The following is a 21517-nucleotide window of genomic DNA, read 5'->3' on the forward strand; positions in this document are numbered from 1 at the left end:
TATTGTCATCATTTTCAGAAACACTGCATGAAAACCTTCGGTACATTTTAACTTTGATTTTGTGATCTACGTAGTAACATATCAAATTTAAAACTGCTTGCAGATATCGTTAAAGATCATTCAAGCATGCTATGCGGATTTATAAAAAAATTCGTGACTGTTATTGCCGTGCCAGCAAGGAATCTAGATTATACGATAGAACGTATACATATGTATGTATATATATATGGTATTACATTACACAAGCATACACACATATATGTATGTACATAGTAACTATGCACATGAATACACTACATTGTCCGTTTATCTATACAATATAATCTACGTAATCGCGATTTCATTTTTCTGTCTCGAAAATATCAGATCTACTTCAGACATAGCTTTAACAATTACAGTTAAATATTTAATTATTATAAACTAAATATTAATGTTTCAAGGGTTTTTTTATAGTAGTTCTTCATGTAATTCTTTCATGCAACCTATTTTGTATATTTTTAATTTTATAGTCTATTGCACCTGCTTGAAATAATTTTTGGGGTGACATATATTTTTTCACATCCTTTCACGCTTGATTTCCTTTTACAATGAAAAGAATCTTTATACTGCTCTCCCCCTCTTTTGAACGCCCTCCTTGCCCTTCGATACACGTGATTTGTTCTGCAACACACTTCCATGAATAAGTAATATCACAGACGAGGAGACTATATTAGAATAGGAGGCGGGGCCTTAGGGCGCCTCACGCAAATACTATTTTACACATACACGTGTTTCCTTGCAGTATTAAAGTCTTTTCTATCTGATAGGGAGTATATACAAGCCCTGCAAATCATTCTATATTCTAATTGCATAAATGGAAATAAGTTATGTATGAAAATATATACATATTTCATTTATGTAACAAAATTTAATCGTACCTAAAAACAATTATTCAAAATTAAAAATTTCTAAGACTAGACTTAAAAATTTATACGTTTAAATTCCTTAATATGAATAAATGTTGCTTGGAGTTGCAATATATTGTTATTTAAACATTATTCGTCTATTCCAAAAGAGGAAGTATTGAGAAATTGACACTTTGAAACAACTTCCGGTTTCTAGAATCATGCAATACACGTAGAGGAAACTATTTAATATTCTTCTAAGTCATAAGCACGTGTATTTATAATACTGTGAAAAAAACGTGACAAAACTTATGTACTCATACCCTATAAATTAATCATCAATTTTAATGATAAATTTGACATTCATTAATTTATGGATCCTTGTAATAATGATATATAGATGAGTTAGTAAAAGATACAGGAGCTATAGTTTCATAATCAAAATATATATCTTTTAAACGACGTGAACATGTCAAAAAATTATAATAAAAAGTAACATTTTTTGCGTATTTTTTTAAATCAATAAAATATTTTACATATGTATGATCAAATTTTTAACTAAATCTTCTTTTAATTGTAACTTTTAATTAATTTCAATTTTCAATTGAAATTTACAGTTTATTTTAAATTTCTTAAAAGATGTTTTATGTAATGTAAAAAGAATTTAAACATTTTTTCGAATTGGACGTCGCTGCAGTTAATTCCGTTTCAGCGGCGCTTCTGTCGTATTAACACAAGTAATATCCGGCCACGTTAAAATAGCTTGTTTGGTTAAAATATTGGCCGGGTCCTTGATCAGTTAATTGAATAGTGTATCTTAAAATCTTTTCCAAACTTAAATGTGAATAATTTATAAAAGACACTAAACTAACGAAGAATGAACTACTGGTCAATTTGTTTGCTGCTTGTCTCGCTGTTTGGTACCATATTACGTACTGGTGGTGTCGAACTATCCTTCGAACTACCTGACAATGCGAAACAATGTTTCTACGAAGAGATCAAACAGAACACGACAGCAATGCTCGAATTCCAGGTACATAGATTACTTATTATTTAATAAGATACTTCTTTTGGTAATGTGTAGTTATTAAAATAAAATTTACAAACAATATATGTAGTTTATTTCGACGCAATGTCAGCCACATTTAATTTTGTAATCGTTACCAACTTGTCATTGAAACACAAACATGTTGCAACTTTGCTATATTGACACTAAAATTTAACATGTTCTCCGAAGAATTCTTTTATAGATTATGAAGATGGTGTGATTTCAATTAAATAAATGTTTTTTAGGTTGTGACAGGTGGACAATATGATGTTGATGTAATTTTAGAAGCACCAAATACAGAAATCATTTATAAACAAATAAAAACACAGTTTGATTCACATCAATTTACAGCATCAATGTCAGGAGCATATAAAGCCTGTTTTAGCAATGAATTCTCAACATTTTCACACAAACTTGTTTACATGGATTTCAGAGTGGGTGATCAATTACCAGTTGGGGAGCATGTAACTGTTATGACACAGGTAATACATATGTCAATTATTTTTATATTATATATAAAATATAAAATAAAATGTTTGTAAGCTCAAAATAAAAGTCATATAAATATTTTGTTTTAGATGGAGTCTTCGGCTGAAGAAGTACATAAGCATTTGAATAGTATTTTAGACTATCAAACACATCATCGATTAAGAGAAGCGCAAGGTCGTAAACGTGCAGAAGATTTGAATACTCGTGTGCTCTTATGGTCCATTATGGAAACACTTACAATTCTGATCATATCTGTGGGGCAGGTGTATGTTTTAAGGACCTTTTTCACAGAAAGAAAGCGTTAATACATTCATTAGTGCATCTGCAAATAATAATACATTCTTTGTTCGCAATACAATAACTAATCCGTCAGAGTAATGTGGGACACCATCATATTTAATGTTTCACAAATTCTACCAATTATGGTGCCATGTTAACTTTGGCCAGTTGTTTGTTGTGTCCATACCTATTTTGGACTGAAAAGTACAACTCCAAAGATACGAAATAATTTAGCAGCAGAAACATGTGGTTTCCTGGAGTATGAGGATGTTGTGTATGCGCGTTCATGTGTGTATAATTTAAATTAAGTTATATAAAACCTAGGACATTTTAACAAGTACCTGCTCTATTACGAGCTATAAGGGGAATGTGGAATCAATTGGACTGTCTCTTTTAATGATAAATTTTTAAGTTATAACTGTACTTTGGCACTGACAGTATAATATTGTCATGAAAAATACATTTTTCTTACTGTGAATGTGTAACAATAAACTAGAACATTTGCGTATGAATGTATTACTTTTTATGATTACTTTTCCCATTTTACTGAAATATTAATATAACTTGTTACAATTATACTTAATGTACTGATTGACAAATAAAGAATATCTCAAATTTGCATTTTATACAATTAACAGAAAAATATGAATAAATTTTACTTTCTGATTTCTCCTATATATATATATATATTCTTTGTATTACGTAACTTAGGATTTACATAAAATAAAATCGCATATCCTCGTATCCGAAGAACTAATGCATTGTCTTTTTTAACTGATTTATAAAAAAATAATTTTAGCATTTAAAAACGTAAAATACAGTATATCTACTGCTAATTTTTATCAATCTGCAATTAGAATATGTGAAATATGTGTTCCTAAATACACACAATAATACTAATATGTAGTAATCAAGTTAAATTCAGTTTTGACGAAAATACATGTCTTTTAGACAGCCGGCAGAATAACCTTACTGTTACATTCACTTTAATATGCTGACACGACACAAGCAGAGTAACAGCTGTTATAACCAAGAAAAAGACGTAAACAAATTTTAGTAAAACTATTAAAGTTTTATATTATGGAGGTAAATTTTTGAATTCTCACGTGTCCGATTCAATATCTATTTTTATAAGTTATTAAAAACGATTTATTTTATTAAATGTATGAATATATAATCAATAATTATTTTTTAACAAAAAAATATTGTATTTATTTAATGCAAGTATAATGATAGTATTTCCTTGTATTTTTTATCACAATAAGGCTTATAATCGTTAATTTTATAGAATTTATAGAATATATTTCTATATGTCATATATTTTATAGAATTAATTTATGATTAAAAATATATTAAATTTACTAATAATACCTCTAATGTAATAGTTTATTTATTAATGTTTTCATAATTTTATACAATAACTTTCTTATTAACAGTATGTGTAGTATTTAATACAATTTAAATTATAATTGATGTTATATCTTGTTTAGGAACAGGGTATTCCTATTGATATTAATATTAGAAAACTATTAGAATGGTTAATAAATAGAAGACATTGCTCTAAGGACTGGCATGTAAAAGTTTTAACTATCAGAGAAAAAATTAACAATGCAATACAAGATATGCCTGTTCACGAGGAAATTGCAAAATTACTATCTGGTTCATGTATGCTACATAAATATTTTATATTTTATTCTGTTCATAATTCAATTTACATTTATTATTTAATTTTTATTCTTTCAGATATAAATTATTTTCATTGTTTGAAAATAGTAGAAATATTGAAAGAAACTGAAGCTGATACAAAAAATGTATTTGGCAGATATGGCTCACAAAGAATGAAAGATTGGCAAGAAATATTACGATTATATGAAAAAGACAATTTGTATCTTGCAGAAGTTTCTCAGATACTTATAAGAAATGTTAATTATGAAATTCCAAGTACTAAAAGACAAATTCAAAAATTGGAACAAATACAAGCTGTAGGTATTTATTATATGTACATTGTATATTATTATATTTTTATAAATAATATAACATATTTTTATCAGGACTTTGAAAAAAGAGAGGCAGACCATAAAAAATCAGAAAATGCAGTTAGGTCGGAATTTAACTCACTTTGTAAGCAGTTAGGTATTACTGGAAAACAAATGAAACAGGAATTATCTGAAAAAGTAAAAGAACTTCCAGAAATTTATGAAAAAATTGCTGAGAAGATTAAATCATTAGAAAAAGTTGTAGAATTCTATTGTGGTTTTGTTAATTATACTCTTGGTAGACAGTATGATGATGGCTGTGTTCCTATGATACAATACATAGTTGGTATGCTAAATTAATAAAAACATTTTTTAAAAAGTGTCATACATATATTATGCTAAAAATATTATAAATTAATTAGATAAAGGAAATACTACTACATATGAATGGATTTATGGCGAAGCTCCATTATCGGTTAGTGAACCATCTTTAAATATAAGCTTAGATAATGATGATCTGGAGAAGAAGAAAGTCGAAGATATCGATAACGTTGTATGTAAACCATTGTAAAATGTTACAAATAACTTAGAAAATTTTTCTAAATATTATTTTCATTAATTTAGGGAATTGATTTTGGAGAAATTGATATAAATGGCGGCATAAATTTCGGCGATGTTAATTTAGAAGCTGGGGGTGAAATTGATTGGGGTGATGGAAATGTAGAAGAAGCTATACTTGGAGATATTGATTATAATATTTCTTTAGAAGAATCTGGTATAGTCGTAGAAGCAGCTGGTCATGAAGGTGGAATTGCTACTGGTCCTGAAGCGTACACAGTCCTTGATAATCCATCTACTAGAAATGATTTTATTAACCAGTTGTTTGAGGTATATATGTTTTTATCTTTTCTAGTTACAAACATAATGCTTTCAGTGATGATTAAAATTTATTTTCTTATAGCTGGAAGCATTTCTTAAATTACGTTTATATGAATTCAAAGGTGACAATAGTGTAAATTTCTTAAGCTTCAGTCAATTACAAAATTCATCTTCTATTGTACAAAATTCTACATTAGAAAATAGTCAGAATATGTTAGATAACGTTCAAGTTGTCTTATCTGAAATTTTGGATACTAAAGTTCAGCACTTACATAACATAAAACATTCTGCAAGGTAAACCAAATAATATAAACATTATATTTATATATTATTTTAAAGAAATTAAAAGTTTATTTCTTTTTATAGATATGTAGATATCTTAACTTCATCGTTAAAACAAAAATTAAGTTTAGTTGATAAAATGATAGCTTTACAAAAATCTGTGAGAGAGAAACGAGAAAAGTGTGCACAAGAAGTTACTACTCTTCGACCTCTTCTTCAACTTCTTATACAAAGAACAAAAGAAATACAAGTAGAGGTATCTGCAATAATTTTTGTTAACAAATTTCATCTGTTAGCGTATATTTATTTATTAATTTTCTTTTTCTACTTATAGATTGAAAAAGATATCTCAAAAAAATATAAAAACAGAGTTGTATATTTAATCGGAGGTATAAATATGTTGTAAATAACTAAAAAAAAGGAGAATATATCTACTGTAAATAAGATTTTATTGCAGAATATATAATATCATATACTATGTAAACAAATTTTCTGTAAACAAAGAAGACTGTTCCGACGTATTAGGTTGTCTCAAAAATTCCTTTCGTTTTATAAGGAAATAATAGATGCACAACATTTTTTGTTTTATATTATTTTATTGAATTATGTATGATCCATTTTGTTCTACTACTACGAAATTTGTTTTATTATTGCAAAGTAGATCATACATAATTCAATAAAATAATATAAAACAAAAAATATCGTACTTCTATTATTTCTATATAGAACGAAAGAAACTTTTGGAACAACTTAATATATTATCTTGTTGATTTCTGATATTACAGAAAAATTTGTACCTTTCATAATAAATGTTACAATACTTATTAAAGTACACTTCTTATCTTTGGTATGAACACAATATTATTAAATTATATATTAATGTTCAATTCAGTTATTTATATTTTACAATTCTATACCAAATATTACATGATCATAAAAAGATTTTGCACTAATCTCCAAGGTGAAGAAGTGCATACAGCTTTGGTTGTTGGACACGGATAACGTTTTAAACATTCAGCGAATGAACGATCGCATTCACACAATCGCTGAGCACATGATCCAGATCCTCCCCAATTTCCATGTTCAACAGCTACAATATAGAGAAAAATATACTTCGAAATAAAAATAAGTTATTTAAATAAAAATAATGTATTCTACGAAACTAACCGCATACTGGTTTGTAACCGCGATAACATCTCCAATAATATGGTACAAAGTATTCTGAAAATGTTGGACATTCTGTAGCATCATAGCACCAATCATGCATTTTACAACATCTATAAAAATAATTAAATTGTAATTTAAATTAATGTAATTTGAAATCTATGTTTACATATCATCTTATATCACTTCTTATATCATTGTGAATTCAAATATTTATGCATAAAAAACTTACCTATCTATTCCATCTATTACATATCCTGAACCTAAAAAACCACAGTAGCATCCATATCCCTTATAAGCTAAAGGATTACATCCAGTGGCGCATACTACCATATTATACAAATGTATCACACCTCTTTTAAATCTTTTGTGTGTTGAGATCTGTTCACTATACATTCTAAAACAATGTACATTTTCTGAATAATTAAAAATTATTTTTCTTGTAGTATAAAAAATTTTATACAGGGTTTCGGAAAAGTGAAGATAAGTATAAATATAAGTAAGAATAAATGTCCGAAGTAAGAATATATGTCCGAAAATACTTCGTTGAAGAGTTACATAAGTGTTCAAAGATTTCTTTCTGGTAAAATTGTTTTTAAGGATATTCTCAGATTATTGATATATGTAGATTATCAATATTTCGAAATTCTCAACTAAAAGGATCAGTATGTTCTGTCAATACAATATTGTTAATAGTTATTAACAAATTGCATTTTCGATGAGAACCTTCACATATTGACAATATTATGAGGGCATCGTAAGACTCGTCATACAGACTCGTAAACAGACATAAATACTCATCTACCATTATTTCTACAACAGCAGGAATATTCGAAAGAATTTGATGAATAGGGTGCACTATTGTAGAAGAATGAAATTTCGAGCGTTTATTATAACTGCCAAAACAATTAACAAAAATTTCTGAACGCTTATAACTGTTCAATAAAGCATTTTTGGACATAAATTGATATGAACTTCTACCTATTTAATCTCATTAACACGTAGTATAAGTTTTATCTCTACCTTTCCGGACACCTTGTATATGTATATGTAATTAAAATTAATATATTTTATATGAATATCTTTATTAAAAGATGTAATGCTACACAAATTAGTGTAATTTTATTAAAATAAAAAGTAATTGTAAAGTATAAAAAGCATTAAACTCTTACAGTAGTTTATTGTCTCTTGTATGATTGTGTGTAAAATTAACAGATTGAGATTCATGTATATATCCATTTTTCTTTTGATATTGTATAGGTATCGCATCCCATTTTTCATCATTTTGTTTTATATGAAAATTTTCTTTCTTCCGATCATTTGTGTAGTTGAATAAAAGTTTATCTTCAGGTAACTTATACGATTCTCTATTTCTAATTAATTTCTGAGTACTTGGATTATTCCTGGCTATAACAAAATATTTGACAATAAATTAAGTAAAATCGAGAAATGTAATAGATATTATGATATTATGCAAAAACAGGTCAACTCGGATCACTTAATGATCGCCCTGCACGAAACGTACTTATGCACGCGCATCGTTTATTGTCATTACAAACTTATTTTACTTCCTTCTCAAGTTAGTTATCTTTGAAATTATTGTAATTTCTCTAGTAATTTCATGGTTCGTCATCATTGTCTATATACGATTTCCATGAAATTTATAAATTTAAAATATACACATCACATAAAAATGAATTTATGTTTAGAATGTTATATATTCTAATCTATAAGCGATATTAAAGTTTCTAATACGAATTATTCATTTTTTTTTTCGTTCCAATTGTTGACTTAAAAGCGGTCAAAAATACACGTTTTCAACCGCTCCTTTTCTTTTCTTTCACGCTTACTGAACCCTAATCTCTAGCAACGAGACAAACTTCCGTCTACGGCACATCTTCCGATTATGTCATTAAAAAAACTTATTCATTAACTGCTGTAAAGTAAAGGCGTATTATTTTATGATTGGTTTAATATCAGGGACTCAATAGAGGAAGATACAAGAGATGGATTACTTATATAACTTAAGAAGATTGTGCATAAAGAGTGCAGAAGCTTAATAAAGATATCTTTATGTTTTCAAGCACTTAGATATTAGAATAAAGTTATCCTTTCCTATATTATTAAATTAAAATATTGTAGTTATTAGCATATCCCCATCGTAAAAACGTTTATATGAATGCTGATCAACTGCTTCCTCTACTATCTCGTTTTTAAAAAAGAGTATCTGCTTGTACTACTTTTTCCATCAAGTTTCAAGCTTCTTCTTAAGAATAATTTGCAAGAAAAAAGAATTTATAATTTGATGAAGTTCGTTGAAGAACCCAAATTATTTAACAAAATAATGTAACAATATTGTAATGTAATTAGATATAGCATGACAGATTCTCATAGGAAGATAGAGGAGTACCCATCATGGGTATAAGTAATAACATCGAAGTCGATGCATAAGCATTACATTAATACATGAACATTGATAAAAATATATATGTAGCTTTCTTTTATTATTAAGTGGCGACAAGAAGTATTTGCACATACCATTATTTTTTATCAGGTTCTACATTCTATTCTCATAGTATCAAACTGTTACAGTCATATGAAAGGACTACTAAATGGTACGAAATTTCATATACTTGGATCTAATTATTTAATACAAAAATGCTATAACAAATAAATGCAAATATTTTTTATAGCCACTGTAAATTATTATGACATACCACGACTTTGATAACAAGGCAGCGTTACAAATATCACAAGGGAAAGAAAGATGAAAATTTTTCGACGAGGTATCATCTGTGGCCAATTAGAGCTATGAAAAATTAACACGGCTTTGACTCTTTTATGAATCATTGAATATATGTTTTCACAAATACGAAAATAAGCTTTTAATGTCAGCTACGAATCTTAAAGTTATTCAACATGTTACGATCCGTGGGTTCCAATATCGAAGAATCGTAACGTTCCATGCGTGAGCGCATTATTCATTACGCATTATCAATCACAAGGGATTCATTCAGATTTATTGATCAAGATCGATGAAATCAAAGAACGTAGCAAATAACAATATCCTTTCATACTTTGAAATTATTCTCTTTTACACAATCTCGAACAAAGATCGTTATGTTCGTAAAATTCTTGAACATCCAAAAATCTTCAGATATCATTTAAAATTCATCTATGCAACCGTCAGTCTATACATTTGAACAGGTAAATCTTCTTCCAAGCAATGTGATCCATCGACGATTTATTTAAAAAATACGCTCATTGCAAATGTCACTTTCGTAAATATTTAAAAGTTATCAATCATCTTCATCTGTTGCACAAAATATTGTCTTTTTTATTTTAAAATCAGAACTTTTAAATAAATTTCTGTACCGCACTGTATCCACTGTTTTCCAAAATCAGAGCCAAAATCCTTTCGTCAGCGGAAGAGTCAAATGAACACTGTCCAGCCTTATCAAATGCTTTTGGTCCATCGATTCCCTCTACGAGGAAATTTACCCCTTCCTACCACAAAACATTTGACGTGTCATGATTCACTGTTCTGCTGAATTCCGTGACTCCGAGTCTTTCCTTTGGAGCTAGCTACGAAGTTCTCGAGGAACGGCACTTAGACTGATCCTCTTCATTGAGGAGAAGAGACACGAGGCGCTTAGCCACACTCTGAGAAACCTACTGTTATACTTTCGACGACTTCCTCGAAGCGGAGAATACTCAACAACTTATTCACCTTTTACTCGCTTTTTATTCATCTCCTATCTCGATCGCTGTTTCAATGGTTTATCTTTATAAATATATTACTTCGTCTTCTTTTATTATAGGTGTCCTTTTGATGGTTATAGCTTCTGAAGAAGAAATAATTTCGATATGATTATGTTTGTTAGTCTCGTAATTTAATCCAGTTTCATTCACACACTATTTTTTATTTATTTTTGGATAGTTTTATTTCTGTTTCTCCTTTTCAGATTTTTTAGCGAGTATATCCTTCATTTCATTATCTTGGAGTTGTTTTCTTAATACAGTGATATAATAATTTGATTTCTAATAAGTTTGTATTGAAGAAAATATGTAACGAAAGCTAAATAGAACGTTTTTATTGTTGTAAGATGAGATTTCATTGTAGATGTGATCTAATTTTTAAGTAGTCCAGATCTCTCCCAAAACAAGCTCAGAGGTTAGAGGACAAACGTAAATGATGCTGCAGAGATTATTTTAAATCCAAATTCCACGATAATTTTGAACACAAGTAACAATAATTATTTTGCTGATAAAATTGTTTGAATGAATTTATGCCAAATTGTGTAACTTTTATAGAAGATTTGCATTTCTTTAAATTTACATTTTATAATCTTTGCAAAACATTATTTGAAAAATACCTACTTTTGTTAAATATCATTAAAATTCCGTGAAATTGACTTCAATTTCTGATATATTATATAAATTTACATATATTGATAAGGTACAAAATTAAATATAAAACAGAGAAACAACGATGACATAATTTTCATTAAAAGTCCAAGATATCGGTCATATTCCAATAGTCAAGTATTGGGAGCAGAAAATTTACCCGTTGACCGACTGGCCGACGTAGTTTGAAATCGTAAAATAGTAGAACGGTAGAACCCAGCTGGTTCGTATTTACTGGTATAGTGAATGGATGTGCTACGTTGAATCTAGCGGTATTTGCTGTACTTGCAACAGATGTTTGATGCAGCATACGTTAAATAATTTAAAAAATATAAGACAAATATTCATTTGAAATTTTAAGGCTTTATATACTCAAATTCTTTATCAGATTTCTGTGGAAGACTATATCAAAATCGGGGAAAATTCTTTTGTTTTCCATTATGATTTCCTCAAACATAGTAAAAAAGGTATTTAACACGCCGTTCTATACCGAAAGTTATAAAGCTGACAGACATACGAATCAGAATTGAACGTTATCACAGTAAACGTTGCTCTAAGTAGATATATATTATATGATCGTAAGCAACTTAAAGCAACGTTTATTTTGTATATATTATTGTTACATTATTATAATATTATTATATATATAATATAAATACACATTATTATTTGAAAAATAAATTATCTTAATATTTGTTATTTTATTTGATGTATATACATACGTATATCGTTGTTTGATTTAACCAGGAGGACAAACTTATATTTCGCTGGTAGTGTCCGCGTGCGAAAAGCGGAGCACCGCCGAACTGAGTGTCTGTGCGTACAAAAATGTTATCTTGACTCCATCTTCAATTATTATTCGAAATAATCAAATATTTGGCAAATAAATGATTTGAAAATAATCAATTTCTCAAAATAATATTGACATACATATACTACATACTTTTATTTTCAAATGTACAATTATGGACAAAACTAAGCAGACAAGTAGTGGAAATGATATCAAAGAAGTTTCGTTAAATACAGCTTCTTTACACAAAAATGTAAATATTATTTTCAATTATTTACTAATTAGTACGTGTACTATAAGAATATGCAATAAAGAAAAGTTAGGTAGTAGTTGGATTAAGCTTCATTAATACATAAGTACTTCCTGTCCATTTATTTTTGTCCTCAACTGTACTTATTTATTTTCGTCAAAGTAATTATTTGTCTTCTTTATCTGTCATTTCCATATCGAATAAAAAGAGGCGAACTTTCATAAACTTTAAAATTTTTGAATGTCATTTATATAAAAAGGATCAAACAAAAAAAGATAAATATATAATTTTCGATTCACTTTTAAAGCTTCCAAAATATTCAGTGTACCACTTTCAAATCATAAAAGCATTTATAGGCGATTCTCTAGTTACCACGTCACCATATAACAACTTCACCGTGTTGTTAATCGTTAAAACATGTGCCTCCCATTTTTTATTCTTTATGCTTGACCTCCTCTGATGGAACTTAAAGGAGTAAGACGAGCAATTATTGTGAAATCCGTGCCTTTGAGTAACAATGCCTGCAGCGAGGATTTCAGATCCGATTTCAAAGTCAATCCTCCTGCACCACGAAGGAAAACATCCGTGACACGAGATTCACCGCAGGAAATTGCAAGATCACGCTTGTACACAACCGATAAGCGACAAATAGAACAATGGCCTGTCGAAGAATGTACGTCGCGAATAGTTTCACTCGCGTTAAGTATCGTTTGTTGGTGTCGTTACAGATATCATTTCCTGAATTACGACAGCTCTCCCGGAATATTTGGCCGACCGTGACGATCGATTCGAATAAAATTCCCTAACAAAAGTGTTGAACAATGTTATATAACAATGGTTAAGTTCGTGACATTAAACGAAACGAGTAATCTGGATCAACCACGTTCTCAGTGATCTTTACGGAAAATCTTTAAGTTACTTTTTGCTATACGTTGTAAAATAAATCTTTCCCTTTCCCAACATTTTACAATCTAAGTCAATCTAAGGGAATAAAAAATACTTATACGATTTTAAGATAAAGATAGGAAGATGTATTGGAATATTTATTAAAAGTAATAACATTATCTCTGAAACTGAGCAATAGATTAAGAAGCTTATTTTGAATATTGTTTAGAAATTGAAAAATTAGTAAACAAATTAAAAAGTTGCAAAGTGTATAAAATTATATTTCTATTATTACATTATGCTATATTATGCATGCATATTAATTCACATTACTCTTTTCTTTACAATATTAAAAGTAATTATAAACTATTTAAACTGCGAATATTTGTGAACGATAATTATGCAATAAAGACATTTATGCACATAAAGTAAATAAATCAGCAAATATGCGAATATATTTTACATACGTTTAATATATTGTCTACAATATAGTCATTATCTACAGGAATTTTATAATAGTTTTGTGATTAATTTAGTACATACATATAGTATTACATTATAATTAGACTGCAGCTTTTACGTATATATAAAAAATGTGAAGATGCAAAAATGCATACAATGCATACAGATAATATACTAAAACATTCAGAGTACAGTATTTACAGATTATAGTATTTAGCAAGTGAAACAAATTTCTATTTACGTTCCATTTCTTTAGCTACGTTCATAAAAATATTAAAAACCCCGCAGTCTAATTGTAAACAAATTACAAGCAATTTATCCAAATTTGAAGACGTTGACTGCCTTTTCTTATAACGTTTACATAAAAAATATAACTCCTATTTATCTTTTGAAATATTCGCTTTGAAAATATTTAAGAAAACCATGTTCGCCATATATGTAACTTACAGTTACGGTTAAAATGTCACGCTAAATTCAATAAAACTAAGATATCTTAATTCACAACACAAACTGCTCATTATATCCTATGCTTAACCAACCAGTCAAAATTTGACATTAACATTGTTACGAACGGTGCACAGTTATGACAAATTAAATCAATTTCATGAGATAAATATATCCTATATGTAAAGTATACGATCAACGATATGTTTTCGAACATAAATGTAATGTGATATACGTATGTTCTTAGATATAAATGTGCAAAAAATATGCATTTTAATTATAGGAAATTTTTACCCAGGTTTCATTTCCTTACTCGCATGCTATAAAAATATGAATTTGTATGAACATCTGTGGTCTACAGATTATTACTTAAATTCCATATAATTTTAAGTTTTTACGTAATATAAAATAATATTTTATTTAACCATTGACTGAGAAAATATCTTGATTCACGTGACAAGAATTCCATCTCCGATAATTATCCTAGCATAAAAGAAACATTTAGACGTACACAACGCGTAAAGAAACATTTTACAACTTCAATTTCGTCTTTTGTATACGTGAAATTAATGCTGTAAAATTTTTTCCAATTACAAGTAAGAACACTTCCGCTAATAAAGTAATGTTAATTGTTACTCGGCATTTACCTCGGCATTTACCTCCTCCGTGTTTCGAGTTACTCTATGTGCATCTGTATCTGTGCAATGGAATGGCTGTTAAAGGTCTACGAACGAGCATCGTGAGAAAGTAGTCTCTAAAGAATGCGAATCAGAAGGAAACACAGACCAATTGGTTAGCACGCAATCTATCCATTTAAGGTTGCACAACCTAAAAATATTTCCCGTTTGTCAGTGAACAAACCCAACTACTTTATTTGTCACGATAAATGCGTTTGTTTCTTTCGAAATTGACAATGAAATTCAAAATTACACACGTAACAGGTAATTATCAGAGTTGTGTACGTATTATTTAAACGTCAGGTCGTAAATAATATAGTCTCCCATTTTGCATTTTACATTTCCAAGGTAAAATCAAATAGAAGCTTCCGAAATATACAATCATTGTCAGCAATTAAAAGAGTTACAAATAATCGATACTAATGAAAGAGGAAAGAAATTCTGTTTCATCGTGTCAATGCTCGGCAGGCATTCGCAGGCAGCGAAAAAAATAAATAAAATCACGGAGTGCAATTGAAAATTATACCATTCTCCCTATTCTCTAAACTTAACGCGTACGAATTCCATTTATTCATTATTTCATTTCATTTATTTATTCGTTCTTTCTCGTTTCATTTATTCCGATCACTAAAGATTGCTATAAAGGGTAAAAGATTTAGAATCTTAACAATCATTTAAGAGGGAAATTCAAAAATTACCAGAAGGTAATTTTATAAATGGTGGCATAATAATTCGTTAATAAATATTATAAAATTTTACAAACACGATATTATTTATGGAATGACCTAATACTTGGAATTGAAACAGAGTATCTTATGTTGTTATCTTTCATATTTATTTCAAGTAAAACCCTCCCACACAGGATTGCGCACTGAGATATGCTAAGAGATCATTGTAACTCTTATTTGCCTTCTCTCATCCTTGACATTTTATAGTCCCTTGCTATAGATTTGCAGGTTCATCTAACAAATCTAATCTATTTCTATAACAATTCTATGTATAATATTAAAGTGTGTATTATAAAACTTAAATAGAATCGAAGGAATAAATATCTTCTAAAACATTCATGTTAATGAATTGTATAGCAGAAATTAGAGCATGTAAAAAATTTGTAACATGTAGTGAGGCATTTATTATTAATGAAACATTTATAGAGCATAGGATAAGGATATGCGATTTTTTTTTCAACGCTATTTACAAATAACATTGTTACATAAATGTATAAATGAATATTATATTTATTCATTGTGTATTTTTACTTTTAATTGTACGATATATGTATACAAAAGTTAAGTTAGAATTGGCATTAAAAAATCGTCGTGAAACGCAGATCTTCAAAATTTTTAATAATTAACATTTCACAGTTATAAATTACAGAAAACTAGCTTGGAATTGCTTGATCTCTGTGAAATTTTCCCAGATCGCGATTGCTTCCTTGGAAAGATTTTAGTTCGTCTTAATATGTAAATTAGATACTAGTTACCGCTCTTAAAAGTAGACCGTCTGTGAAGCCAAGTGTATCGTAGCGTAATTTTGCCAGGCGTATCAAGGCTCTACCTATTTTACCCTGAATTCAAGGCAAGCGTAATAGGATGGAGGATTCTAACGTCACGTTATCGTCGAATCAATTATATACTTTCACCAACAACCTTATCAACCGAAATATGAAATAGTAAAACAATTCTAGGAAAGGCAAGACTTATTTACATTTTATGTAAAAGAAAAATCACACGAAATCTTTAAGATTCCAACTTTCTACAACATTTCCCTGCAGTAGTTCAAGTTATCATCAGCTTAAACTTAATATTAATTGTCAAATAAAATAAATAAAAATTTACCTAAACAATAACAGAAAATGTCTGAATTCTTATAATTGTATGATAACAAAGAAAAAATGGCGAAGTATTAAAATAAAATAAAATAAAATAAATTATAATAAATAATAAATGAATGAATAAGAATAGTAAAATGAAAAAATATACATATGTTTCATTTATTAAATCGTTACATTTAAATACATTTCTCTATCCTTTATTTCTTAATGTAAACATCGCCTGAATAATTCAAAAAATTATATGAACACAATTTTTCTGTAAATAATTCGATAATACTAAAATAATGCGTTTTAGACATCGGCCATTCAAATTAAACCTATAGCGTGGAAACGAAGTATGTAACAGACTCATCGTTAAGTACTTAATTAAGAAAAATAGTACACATAGATATATATGCATATACCTACTTAGAAAAACCTTATTTTTGTAATAACTTGAAGTATTTAAAAAATCTGTAATAAATTTCAAGCACAATCTGGCAGAAAATCCATTGAAAGGTGTAATTGAGTTTAATCAATTGGTTCGATCGTTTTCAATGAAATTATGCAATTTTCGTGCATTTACTTTCAATGTCGGGGCTCCATTAAGAACAGGCCGATTAACTTTCGTTCTTTTTCAACGCTTTCTTGTTCCTCGATACGGAGTAGTTCTTTTCACTTTACTGTTATGGGCATTCTGAGAAAATGTTTTCAGTCAACCAATACGACGACGGTTGCTTAGACATTTGTTAAAAGAGGGACACAAAAAAAAGAACAGCTTCTTAGCTTGAAATGCAACGATCCTTTGCAATTTCGTAAGTGGTTGGTATCACTGAAAATGCCGGATTCGCGAATTATATGCAGTCATGAAAAATCGAGTAGAAACCACAACTGTCTGATTATCAAGGATTATACATATATCAACTTATCGTCTTTATAAAAGTGTGAATGCTTAGATAAAGAATGGAAACTGCATACGGTGTCACAGAAATCGATCGCGTTGCGAATTTTTGAAGTTGCGGTGTAGACATTATTTAAATAAAATATTTACAAAATAATTATTTAAATAATAGATCATCTTATTTGGTCCTCATTATGATTTAATAGAAATATATGAACGTGAATTTCTGCACAATATTACGCTTCGATCAAAATGAACATTTTAAAACAAACTATTGAAAATAAAGAATTTGCTAATCTCACTTTTTCTACTTCGCTTTTATTACAATATTATCTTAAATTGTATTTTTAATGTAAAATATTTATCATTTTTGTCTTTATTTAAAACAATGCTAATTATAGTACACATATTTAAAGAATACACACACACACACACACAGAGCAAATATAATATAATATGTAATATATAATAATAAGAATATTACAATTTTAAACATTAATTTAACAGAAAAATCAATAACAAAATCTTAATTAATTTCTAAATATTCCCCAATTTAATCTTTTAAAGGTTCAAAAGTTCAAACGTTAACAAGAACATTGAACTCGTTAATCATTAGAAAATAAAAGATACTAAGAAGTTATTCACTTGCTTCTTTCCTTACTTGCTTCTCCGTTTTAAGGTGGAACATTTCCTGTTCCCTCTTGAAAATACATAAACAATACGTACTTACGAAGCATATGAGATTTATTACTAAAGAAGGTACATTGTTCGCAGATGCACATTGTTCTTTAATTGGACAAGAAACTCTTCAACAAGACGTTTCATAATCAAATTCAATCGTTAATGATCAACTAAGGATATAAATAGGTTATTTCACATTTAAATCCATTGAGAACTAGCTTCAAGCACAAAATTAAAAAAGCTGAATTAATACTTTCTAAAAAAATAAATATCTCTCGAGAAATTTGATATATCTTTTTTACAGAATTCTCGTCCGAAAACTTTGTCCCATATCTTCATCTCATCATTTCGAGAATTGCTCAAGTAGAACAAATTTTAAAGATCATTAAGATCCTTAACTCTAAATCCTTCCTGAGTATGTCTCCGTGTGTTTAATCTATTTCCTCATTAAGAACTACAACTCCGTAACTTACCTTCAAAGGAGAGTTCCTCAGTTCCCACAAACAGTAAATAAAAAGAAAATAGCAACAAACACTGATGTTAGAAAATGAATTAATTTTTTCATTATTTTAAATTTATATCAGTATGATTATGATAATTGTGTCTCATCACAATGTTAATGAAATTGTTTACTGTTGTTTTAAATTGTAAAATGTTTTATATAATAATACATAAAAAGTTTCTAGGAGTGTTCGAAACTGAAATGATGTATGAAACTATGTATTTCTTTTGTGTTTGTTATTTTTTACATTTTATATTTAATTTTAATTTAATAGTATATATATATCTGTTATTCTCTCATTAGATTTCTTTAATTGATCATTCAAATTTTGTTTTATAAAACAAAGTTAAATGGATTCGTTTATAAAATTTTTGCATTCTATATTCATATGATAATAAACCAATAGAGGGCGATGAAAGTCAAAAAAATTTAAGATCAAAATAAATAAGTTATTAAAGATGTATTAAAACGTGGAAAAATTCTCAATTTCTACTCAAAATGCTCTGAATCATCTTTTCAAGATGAAGTGCAAAATTAACAACCACTATTAATATCTCCTATTAAATAATACTATTGAACGAAAATCGAATAGTTGCCTGAAAACAATATTGACGACTGGTGAACAATCATGCTAAATGTATGTAATTAAATGTGAAATTCCATGGAATTAATAGAAAATAATATTGGCTGAAGCTTTAAAGCAAATATATATTAACTTTTGATGGTATTTTAGCATAAAGATAGTATAACCTAAATTTATTTTTATGATTTATTGTTTTGTACCATGTCACTTTAAAATAATTGTAATAAATGTATAATATGTACTATAAAAAGCGGTACAAAATGTGTAGTAATAATGTTATATATACTTTAAAGTAAGATAATATAAAAATACATTTTATAGTGTCATTATGACGCGCAAGTGTGTATTGTGCAAGGAAACCAATTACAGAAACACTTATAGTTTTTTCTCGGCACCAAAAGATCCAGAGACTCGTAAAAAGTGGCAAAATGCCATAGCTATTGAGAATTATGCTGTTACTGATGATACATATGTCTGTAGCAAACATTTTCACAAAGACGATATTATTACACATTGGGTCAGTGGAGTGCCACCATATGTTATAACTGTAAGTTATAATAGTTTTGTAGCTACTATGTTATATAAATATCATAAATTTTTAAATCATCACATATGAACAAATTCTATTATTTTATAGATAAAATATAAAAAATGCAGGTTGAGACCAGGAGCTGTACCTGGAAGAAATTATCATCTCGAAGAAAGTGCACAAGCTCAAGAAAATTCTGGTGAGTCTGATAATAATATAGGTAAATTTAATAAAGTAAACACAGTAGAAAAGAAAGAAACAGATTTCCTCATACCGAGAACCGAAGAAAAATTACAAATAAGTAATAATGGGAATCATAAAATTACATCTTTACATTACCAATTTTCTCGTGATATTAATGATTGTATCCATAATTCTAAGCAAAACTTCCTAAACAAAATGGAATTATCGGAAAATATTTCAAATGTAAATAATACATCTTATAATGGATCTATGATTAAGGAATCTCCGAAACAAAGTTTAAATCAAGTAAAACAGAGTAAATCAACAAATTTTATGGAGAACAGTATTATTTCTGATACAAACTTAATGAAAGACATAAATTCTGAAGACAGAAGGGAGAAACAAAATCAAGTATGCAAAGAGGATTCTTATTCCAATGTAACCAAGAAAGTCTCAGAGTCTCCCTTTAAAAATTATATTTCTGAAGAACATGAAACAATGATATGGAAGCATAAAGCAGTGAAAAAAGATATTGCTTCTATGGAGAAATCAATAGATAATAATTTTGAAACCACAGAGAATGTATATATACAAAATCAAATAATGTATAATTTAAATTATAATCAGTTAAATAAGCATTATCCTATGAGTAATGAAATTGATGAAAGTCAAATGTTGTTTGAAGATTTACTTGAAATATGTACAGAGGTATTATTACCACGTGGTTGGTCTTGTTTAGTAACGTCAAAAGGTCTCACAACAACGATAGTGTATTTGTATATGGGAATGACAGAAGGTGGAATGCCATTCACAGAGAAGCAAGTGTTTATTAAGAGTGATATGATGTTGCATTGTGCTGTTGTAAATAAAGAGATTAATCCACTTATTCATAACCTCATAAGAGAAGGAAAACATTTACAGGTACAGAGTTTATTAGATATAGAAGAACTTATTGATGAATTCAATCAAAGGACTGTCTGTCAAGGTATTTATATATATACTTTTTATTCTTTGAATATTTTCAAGAAATAAAGCTTTTATTTTCTAAATTAGGTATATATAATACCGAAAGATTCCAAAATATGCATCGTATCATAGTTGCTTATAAAGATGGTATAAAATGGCGACATGTTTTATGTCCACTGATAGTGAATAACGATTCATCAAGATGTACAAAATGTATTTCTCTATCTCACACATTACAGCATAAATTGAGAAAGCTTGTATTTCCTCGCAATCCTTCAATATTTACAGAACAGCAGCAGAATATATATTCAGTTCGTCGAAAAAACAAACGTACAAACAGACAAGATCGCAGATATGAATTTATAAATATCTTCAAATAATTTCAAATAAAATTTTTTTAGAAGTACAATTTTTAATTGTGTCTTTTTGACCTTAATTATCTC

At 28.3% G+C, this 21517-nt stretch overlaps 4 protein-coding genes across 5 annotated transcripts; 3 read left to right on the forward strand and 1 right to left on the reverse strand.

Annotated features, from left to right (window-relative positions):
• The first annotated feature begins 1607 nt into the window (after positions 1-1607).
• On the forward strand, positions 1608-3208 carry LOC139993464 (transmembrane emp24 domain-containing protein 7). The gene is made up of 3 exons (XM_072015211.1): positions 1608-1917; positions 2178-2414; positions 2511-3208. Exons 1-3 carry the CDS (start codon positions 1762-1764, stop codon positions 2724-2726), a joined length of 609 nt encoding a protein of 202 aa, XP_071871312.1. The 5' UTR covers positions 1608-1761; the 3' UTR covers positions 2727-3208.
• Positions 3209-3643: 435 nt separating this feature from the next.
• LOC139993433 (CDK5 regulatory subunit-associated protein 3) lies at positions 3644-6724 on the forward strand. Its single transcript, XM_072015155.1, has 9 exons — positions 3644-3786; positions 4191-4365; positions 4444-4682; positions 4752-5022; positions 5099-5229; positions 5301-5564; positions 5638-5849; positions 5922-6093; positions 6172-6724. Exons 1-9 carry the CDS (start codon positions 3781-3783, stop codon positions 6241-6243), a joined length of 1542 nt encoding a protein of 513 aa, XP_071871256.1. The 5' UTR covers positions 3644-3780; the 3' UTR covers positions 6244-6724.
• A 36-nt stretch (positions 6725-6760) lies between these two features.
• LOC139993434 (uncharacterized) lies at positions 6761-12062 on the reverse strand. The gene is made up of 5 exons (XM_072015156.1): positions 9719-12062; positions 8174-8408; positions 7234-7398; positions 7005-7114; positions 6761-6927 (listed from the first exon to the last, which is right to left on the reverse strand). The coding sequence occupies exons 1-5, from the start codon at positions 9849-9851 to the stop codon at positions 6761-6763; spliced, it is 810 nt and encodes a 269-aa protein (XP_071871257.1). The 5' UTR covers positions 9852-12062.
• A 7140-nt stretch (positions 12063-19202) lies between these two features.
• On the forward strand, positions 19203-21483 carry LOC139993787 (uncharacterized). 2 transcript variants are annotated; one of them, XM_072015840.1, is made up of 4 exons: positions 19203-19450; positions 19718-19943; positions 20034-21093; positions 21162-21483. In XM_072015840.1, the coding sequence occupies exons 2-4, from the start codon at positions 19725-19727 to the stop codon at positions 21452-21454; spliced, it is 1572 nt and encodes a 523-aa protein (XP_071871941.1). In that variant the 5' UTR covers positions 19203-19450; positions 19718-19724; the 3' UTR covers positions 21455-21483. The 2 variants fall into 2 exon arrangements, with proteins under 2 accessions (XP_071871941.1, XP_071871942.1); XM_072015841.1 differs by lacking the exon at positions 19203-19450 and having other exon boundaries at positions 19458-19943.
• Positions 21484-21517: the final 34 nt, after the last annotated feature.

Source organism: Bombus fervidus, chromosome 13 (genome assembly GCF_041682495.2).
Source record: "Bombus fervidus isolate BK054 chromosome 13, iyBomFerv1, whole genome shotgun sequence".
In the NCBI taxonomy this organism is placed as follows: Eukaryota; Metazoa; Arthropoda; class Insecta; order Hymenoptera; family Apidae; genus Bombus; species Bombus fervidus.